An 8585-nucleotide genomic window follows, 5' to 3' on the forward strand; every position below is an offset into this window, starting at 1 on the left:
CCCCCGGCCCCCTCTCCCCCTCCCGGAGGGGGGGCCGCGCCGCGCGCCCGGCTTGGAGCAGGTGCAGGGGGCGGGGGCGGGGGAGGGGCGCCAGCTCGGCCCCTAGCAAACTTCGCCCAGAGCTTCTGGGGGGGCGCGGTGGGGGCGGTGGCCTCAGAAGCCGGGAGAGCTGGGGGGGGCTCCATGGAGGTGGGGGCCAGGTACGGGAGCTGGGGGAGCGGATGCCAAAGGGGAAGGGCCAGCAGATGGGGGGGTGGGCGTCTTTGTAGGGGCCCAGAGGGAGGGCGGGAGGGGCCTAGGGGCCCCGGGCGGCCGAGCCTGGAGGCTGAGTGGATGAGCGCCCCCCGGCCCAGGTAGGGCTGGTGGGGGAAGGGGGAGACCCAAACTCTCCAATAGCGGGGTGGGGTGGGGGAGGGGAGAGGATGGGGAGTGCTTCCCTCTCTGCGTCCCAAACAAAGTGTCACAAAGAGCTCGGGCCCGCGGCAGCAGCAGAGGCGGCTGCAACTCAGCTTTTGTTCTCCCGGTCAGGGGTAGCTGAGCCCTGGCCTCCTATAACCCCAAGCCTGACCCCCATCTTCCTTCTGATTTATCCTCCCCGGGAAGGGTCTGGGGTGCTACTGGAAGAAATCTCTCGTGCTGGATCGCAGGCCCAAGCCTACTTCCTAACCTATTTCTGGGAGGGGGATTTTCTGAGTCTCTCCTGCTTTTATCCCCAATCAGTGGTGCCAAGACTGTGACCTCCCTAGGGTCAGTTCCAATTGAGGGGACTTAGGGCTGGCTACATGCCCCCTCCCCAAATCCAAATCCTGCAGAACTTTCAGAAGAGGGGTCAAGTTGGGACATGCCTCTGGGATAGGATTCACCATGGTGGGGTGGCAGCAGGTGAGCAGGTGTTCCTTCCTCTTTCCTTCTGCTCTACATTTGGAGTCTATGACTGAGATCACGCGCCCCCAACTCAAGACACTGAGGATGAAGGGAAGGAAACTTTATTAGTACTCCATCAAAAGGGTGGGCACACTGTAAAGTGGGGGTGGGGGTATTGGAAGCACTATCTGAGCAGTGAGGCTCAAAGAGTCATGGAGAGGAGACCATATATAATTGATAAAACTGAACTGTAGGCATGCCTGTGCAATGAAGGTCTTCACTGTAGACCACCCAAAAGCCTCCTTTCCTCTCAATCCTATCTAGTTCAGTGTTAAATTATAATTGGTCTTAAAGCTGACTTGGGAAGTGTAGGATTTTCTACAGAGGGACAACATTAAATATTGGGGATGATCAGAAACAGACCTAATCACAACTAGACCCCAGAAGTCCTGAACCCTTGCCCCTTACACTTTGATCCTTGAAATCATTTGAGCCACGCAGTTTGAGGGACAATTTCATTCTCCAGTTAGTGGATGCTACTGTGTACCTTTCTTTACCTGTTTGTAAAAGTATTCATACCAACCCTTCCATCTTCCTTAGTAAGATTTCATGGTCCATACATGCTTCCCTACCATCATGCTTAGTACACAAGAGTAAATGGCCTGTTGTTTTGGAAAGATTTCTGATCCTTATCCCTGGCCCTGCATTCTTATAGAGCCCAAAAAAGAGCAAGATAACCCCTAGTTCTGGGTGGGGTGGAAAGTAGGTCAGTGCTACTGTCTGGTGAATTCAGGTGGATGGTGTTAAAGGCCCGACTAGGCAAATTTGTGACGATTGCTCACAGGCAATATGTGTATGACCTATGTTCCAGGGCATTCCATAGAATCCTGGGCCCTGTCAATGCTTTCTTCTATTGAGAAAAACCCATGGAATCTGGCCCCTGGGACCAGGTGTGGAAATGATTCAGGAGATCTTGGCTGGGCCTATGAAGGTCTCTTACTGGGTTTTATTAGTTTTAGACCACCCTCTGGGGAAACTTTCCCTGCTGAAGAATTCAGCTTCATTTTGGGCCTTCCTGTATATCACTATATTTCCATCCTGGAAATTGTTCAGGTTTTTGTTTTTGTTTTGTTTTTGATTGTGGTGGGAGGAAGCTTTCCTGTATTCTTACTCTTCAAGCTTTTGATATAAGGCCAGCTTCCACGAGGTATTTTGCTTGCTATCCTACAGTTTTAGGGGCCCTAGAATCTTTTTAGAATCAGAGTATGTGCACATAGGTTAGTCAGCTATGACCATGCAGTATTCCCAGCCTCTCACTTCCTCCCTCCCCCCCCTCCAGCCCCCAACTGCCATCTGCTTCTGAATATACCAGATTGGCTGTACACCAGGATGTTCTGGGAATCCCCAGGAGAGCAACAGAATGTGATGGACCCAAATATGATTCCTCAGTAACTCATTCCAGGATGTACAAACTGTAACTGTTAGGACACTCCTTATAGCTAATTAAAATTCTTCCAGTTACATCTATTTTCTGTTGCATCTGTCTATTTTCAGTGACATTCAAAAGGCCAAAATAATCCCTTTGGTACCACTGGTTTTTTTTTTTTTCTCCCCCTCCTGTGGTTCTCAGATAGGAATTATAAAATAACACACAACAAATCCTCTAGTTTTTCACAGTGCCTTATCTGGTACTAAAATGGCAAATAAGGGCCTCTCTAGCACTTCAGGAGTCTTGGTGTGGCTCTGTGGGTTAATGCGCCAGACTGCAAAGCTGTTTGAACTGCAGGGTTGGCGGTTCAAGCTCACCAGCTGCTCCTTGGAAACCCTATACAGGGTCGCTATGGGTTGGAACCAACTCGACAGCACTTAACAAGAAGAAGCACTTCATAGCTCTATCTGTGGTACTGAGGTGGCCAAAGTGGCTCTTCTGGTAGCCCACTGCACTCTCCATGGTACTGAAGGGGTGGCCATTTGTTTTAATGCCTCTCGAGTCTAAATGTGTTGTGTGATTTAGAACTGCAAACTTGGAGCTGGAAGGGAACATCAGTATAAACTAGTCCATCCCTTTATTTTACAAATGAGTAAATGGGGAGGTTAGGGGGTTTACTTAAGGGTGCAGGGCTATTAATGGTCAGACTGTGACCACATGAACCTTGCACCCCTCTGACATATTCTAGTGCACCTTTAATCAAACCATTCAGTAAGCCTATTTAGGCATTTTAGTTTCAGGAAAGGGGTTTATTTAGAGAATCCAGAGGATGAAGGTGGATGTCCTAATTTGGAGCCACAGAAATACACATATTTAGTGGTTGTAGAGGTCATTTGGTGACTCTGGGACAAGGACACTTTGTTCATCTCTATTAATAAAATTTTCATATCCCAGGTCCCACATGTAACAAACACATGCCCCTTCATGGAGTCATACTACATCCACTAAATGACAAAAAATCAAAAACTCCTTGGAATTCCAGAGCCTTCTTCCTTTGCTGATAAGTAAGACTGACTGCTGGCCCAGTTCTCGTCTATTAAAAATCCATAAGCAAAGTAATGCTTGAGTCCTTTTCTTTCTCAGTAACCCATTTCAGTTTCATAATGTCTATGGTAAGGAAGTTCTTTCTATTTCAAATATTCCTTCTATCTCAAGGGGAAAAAAAACCCCAGAAAGCAGGTTAGGCTCTCATTTGTCTGGCCTTGACTGGAAACAGTTCCCTATGTAAGCAGGAAGGTAGACTGGACGACTGCTGGTTAGACTCCCAGGCCTTTTTCTATAAATCTGAACTCTAAGGTTGCTTTTAAGTCATAGCACTGACCTCCTGTGTAACCTATAATCAGGGACCCCCTCCCCCAAATCCTCTTCCTCTCATTGCTCTTCTCCTTCCCCAGCACTAAGTGGAGCACTGCACATCCTAGGCCTAGGGAATTTTAGCCTGGAGAATTTTAACCCCTTCCTGCTCTGAGCGTGTGCTGAGCCCCTATCTGTGCAGATGGCCCAGCCCCGCCCCCCATCCCTCACTCCAGCCTCTTGAGCTCAGAGCCTGTGTAATCCTCCTCTTGTGTGAGGGAGCCTCTCCCCTGCAGAGAAGAGGAAAGCTTGCCTCGGAACAGCCCTGGACAAAGGGGCCTGAGATGCCCCATCAAACTGCAGTCTCCAAGGTTTGAAACAAGGGGATGCATTCTATCTGGTATTTGCAGTTTTTAACCCCTTCCCCGGGCTAGAAGCGCCCCTTAACTTCTACTCCTCCCCCAACTCTCTCTGCCTCCCCTCTGGCTCTCTCCCACTTCATGCCCCTCCCCCTCTGTCTGTCTCCAGACTCTGCTGCTGGGAGGTGTTTCTCTCCCATGCATGAATGAGTCTCTGTAATGAATGGAAATGAATGGATCAGGAATCCAGGCAGAGGGAGGGAGAATAAGGGGGAAAGACAGAAAGACAGGGTAAGGGCCGAAGGAAGGACTGTGGCGCCTGGAAGGGTGTTTGGTTGGCTGGATTGTTTTAGGGGTCTGAAGCGACTGGTTCCATTTGAATAACTGGGGAGCATGGCAAGTCCACTCTATGTACTCATCATACCGTTCAGCCCAACCTACATGAGATGGGGGTGTACTGTGATGTTCTCCACCACCTGGGCATGGCATAGTAGGGGGTACTTTGGAAACAGGCATTTTAAAAGTATAATTTTGGGGAATAAATCTGGGTTATCAGGAGCCATGTGGATTTGGCAAATCAAGGGGTACTGTTTTTGAAGACCACAGACCCTTTGGGTGCCTCAAGATGCAAGGAGGGAAAAGATAGATTTTATGAATAGAGACGGTAGAAATCTGGGGTTAAGGGTGACTCCGCTGTTGAAAACCAAGCTTTATCTTTTCCTCCAATTGTGTTTCTTGCTTTAGCTCCTCAGCACCTGTTGCCTTCACTAGCAGCTTTTCCTCCTCTTCCCTGCACTCCCCAGAACCAAAGAATGTGAAGGGGGTCCATGGAGGTGAGTGAAGCTCTGGCTCAATTTACACCTAACTACAACTAAGCTCCCTTCCCTCTCTACTCACACCTCCTAGTATTAGGAGTTACCTCCTTGTCCCCACCATCCCAGTACTCATGCATACCTCAGTGTCTTCCAGGCCAGTGGAGTGGGCATTGGGTATTGGGTATTTCTGTTTCAGGCCTCAACCCACACTCCCTCGGGTTCATCATGCTCTTGCCTCACCCACAGCTGGCCCTTCGACACCCCTTGCTTTACTTGCACGTTTCTCCACAGGGCTCACGTCCCCGCGCTCTGGGCGGCCACTTAGCGCCCTCACCGCCAGCCTTCGAGGGTGAACTGGATCTGCAGCGTTACTCCAACGGGCCAGGCTTGAGCGCAGGGTCACCCGGGATGGGTGCGGTGGCCTGGTCTGAGAGTCGTGCAGGTGAAAGGCGTTTCCCTTGCCCTGTATGCGGGAAGCGCTTCCGCTTTAACTCCATCTTGGCGCTGCACCTGAGGGCACACCCTGGCGCCCAGGCCTTTCAATGTCCGCACTGCGGCCACCGTGCAGCACAGCGGGCTTTGCTGCGCTCCCATCTCCGCACTCACCAGCCAGAGCGCCCGCGTAGCCCTGCCGCGCGCCTGCTGCTGGAATTGGAGGAGCGTGCACTGCTGCGCGAGGCCCGGCTAGGGCGAGCCCGGGGCTCAGGGGGTGTGCAGGCCATCCCAGCCACAGAAGGCCTGGCTCCACCCCAGTCTACTACATCGTCTGCCTTCCGTTGTCCCTTCTGCAAAGGCAAGTTTCGCACCGCAGCGGAGCGTGAACGCCACCTGCACATTCTGCACAGACCCTGGAAGTGCGGCCTGTGTAGTTTCGGCTCCAGCCAGGAGGAGGAGCTACTACACCACAGTCTGACAGCCCATGGGGCTACCGCGCGCCCCCTGGCGGCCACCTCCACTGCGCCCCAGCCTCAGCCTCCACCAGAGCAGGAACCCAAATCAGCCCCAGAAGCCGAGCCTGAGCCGGAGCCTGAGTCAACCCCCGCCCCCGCCCCCACTCCCGCCGCTCCAGAGGAGCCCCCAGCGCCTCCGGAGTTCCGCTGCCAAGTGTGCGGCCAGAGCTTTACACAGTCTTGGTTTCTCAAGGGCCACATGCGCAAGCACAAGGCTTCCTTTGATCATGCGTGTCCCGTGTGTGGCCGCTGCTTTAAGGAGCCCTGGTTCCTCAAGAACCACATGAAGGTGCACGCAAGCAAGCTCGGCCCACTGCGTGCTCCTGGGCCTGGTTCTGTGCCTGCCCGGGCCCCTCAGCCTCCTGACCTGGGCCTACTGGCCTATGAGCCACTGGGTCCCGCGCTCCTCTTGGCCCCGGCGCCTGCCGCCACTGAGCGCCGTGATCCCCCGAGCCTCCTGGGTTATCTTAGCCTGCGAGCTGGTGAGGCGCGGCCCAACGGCGAGGGTGCTGAGTCTGCGCCTAGCCGCAGTTTTGGAGGCTTCCGTCCTTTGCCTTCGGCTCTCCCTGCCCGGGCTCGCCGGCACCGCACTGAAGAGCCTGATGAAGAGGAGGAGGTGGTGGAGGCAGAGGAGGAGACCTGGGCCCGTAGCCGGGCGCTGGGTCCTCTGACTTCACTGCACTCGCGCCCAGGCGAGGGGCCGGGGCAGCCTGCGTCTGCAGCAGGAGCCCAGGCAAGATCAACGGCCACGCAGGGTATGTACGGCCATGTAGGGTATGTCCATGTAGGGTATGTACCGTGTCCTCAGTTGACTCTGATGCTATCAAATTCCTTCCCGTACTCACCTTTAAAAAAGGGTCTTATATTGTTTTCTCCTATCCTTTTATTCTTGGAGGCGTTGCCACCTTTTGAGAACACCAACACAGAATTAATGACAAATATAATCCCTCAAGTTCTCCCAAACCCTGCTACTTACTTTTGGTCCCAACTATAGGGTGGGAGTTGGAGCCCTGGTGTGGCGCTGTGGGTTAATGCTCAAAGCCATTTGAACTGCAAGGTCGGCGGTTCAAGCTCACCAGCTGCTCCTTGCAAACCCTGTATAGGGTCGCTATGGGTCGGAATCGACGCGACGGCACTTCACAACAACATAGGGTGGGAGTTGAGATGCATGCCCCTACCAGGGACAGACCCGTCTGACTTCCTCTTTTGTGTATTTCAGAAGAAAACGGGCTGTTGGTTGGAGGGACTCGCCCGGAAGGCCGGGCAACTACTGGCAAGGATTGTCCCTTCTGCGGAAAATCTTTCCGCTCAGCGCATCACCTCAAGGTGCATCTGCGAGTGCACACAGGTGAGGGGGCCACCTACAGGGAGACGGATGAGGTGAAGGGAAGGGAATGTAGAACAACCCTCAGATTGGCTGAATAGGAGATGGTTCCTGGTTCTTTATTAAATCAGAGGTGGGAAAGGCAGCATTTTGTGTGTGTGTGTGTGTGTCTTTTACTGGTTCTGAGGATGAGGTCTGTAAGTCGAGCATAATGTGGAGGGGATATGTAGTGATCCTAACCAAGTGACTCTGTCTCACCCTTTTCCTCAGGCGAACGCCCTTACAAGTGTCCGCACTGTGACTACGCGGGCACCCAGTCCGGCTCGCTCAAGTATCACTTGCAGCGTCACCACCGGGAACAGAGGAGCGGGGCGGGCCCAGGCCCCCCCCCAGAGCCGCCACCCTCTTCCCAGCGGGGTTCAGCCCCGCCTTCGGGAGCCAAAGTTGCTCAGCAGCCTGCCACTTGGGTGGAGGGCACAGGGAGCCCTCGGCCTCCTACAAGTGGCACCGTGCCCGGGTCACGTCGGAAGCCAGCTAGCCCCGGGAGGACCCTTCGCAACGGGCGAGGCGGTGAGGCCGAGCCCCTGGACCTGTCCTTGCGGGCAGGCCCGGGAGGTGAGGCCGGGCCTGGGGGTGCCCTCCATCGCTGCCTCTTCTGCCCTTTTGCCACTGGAGCCCCTGAGCTCATGGCCTTGCACCTGCAAGTGCATCACAGCCGCCGGGCAAGGGGTCGTCGGCCACCCCAGGCCGAAACATCCCCGCCCTATGCCCGAGCACCATCAGGGGAGACCCCTCCCAGTCCTCCTGAAGAAAGGGAGGAGAACCCCGGGATGTTGAGATCTGGAGAGACCGGGCTGGGGGGGCAAGAACGGTAGGGAGCCCTCTTAGGGGCCTTTAGCTTAGTGAGCTTACCTCGCTGGAGCGGGGAGCGCTAGAGGTAGTTGGATAGAACAGCCAGCAGGGGGCAGTGCGGGACCCATATCCCAGCCCCAGGCAGACCAGAGGGTGAAGGGGCAGTGGGCGTAGGAGAGTGGGCGGGAGGTACTCAGCCCAGGGGAGAGTCACAGTGCCTTAGAAGTGGCAGGGGTGAGGGTCAAAGAATGGGGTCCCAGGGTTGGCAGAAAGAGTCATGTCTCTATAGAGGAGCTGCTCTGCCAGTCTTTGCTGGTCCATAGGCGTGAGAGTTTATTTTTGTACAAGGGGTGGGGGTGGGGGGCCCTGTACCCTTCTAGCCCCAAAAGGGGCCCTGTAGACGTTGCTATTTTTGGTACGATCCCTGTCTTCCCTGTCGCAGAGTTGTGTCCCCAATAAACAGGTGTCTTGAGGCACAGGGTACTGTGTCTGTCTGCCTATGTCCTGTCCCCTTGGGCTCTTCAGCCCAGAAAGTAGCCACCACTTCAGGCACTTGATTATCATTCAAAGAATGAAGACTCTTGGGCTTAACCCTGTTGTTGGTAAGTACCATCAAAACAGTTCTGACTCAGTGACCCT

At 54.0% G+C, this 8585-nt stretch overlaps 1 protein-coding gene across 1 annotated transcript in view; it reads left to right on the forward strand.

The window, feature by feature from the left end:
- The window catches only part of ZNF219 (zinc finger protein 219), a 9196-nt gene extending 743 nt beyond the window's left edge, over window positions 1-8453 (forward strand). Inside the window, exons 2-5 of the mRNA XM_006835472.1 lie at window positions 4750-4838; window positions 5112-6525; window positions 6990-7118; window positions 7365-8453. Coding sequence (XP_006835535.1) covers window positions 4833-4838; window positions 5112-6525; window positions 6990-7118; window positions 7365-7969 — 2154 coding nt within the window. The 5' untranslated portion in view covers window positions 4750-4832 and the 3' untranslated portion in view covers window positions 7970-8453. The remainder of the gene's footprint in view (window positions 1-4749; window positions 4839-5111; window positions 6526-6989; window positions 7119-7364) is intronic.
- Window positions 8454-8585: the final 132 nt, after the last annotated feature.

This window comes from Chrysochloris asiatica, unplaced genomic scaffold, assembly GCF_000296735.1.
Source record: "Chrysochloris asiatica unplaced genomic scaffold, ChrAsi1.0 scaffold00017, whole genome shotgun sequence".
Taxonomy (NCBI): Eukaryota; Metazoa; Chordata; class Mammalia; order Afrosoricida; family Chrysochloridae; genus Chrysochloris; species Chrysochloris asiatica.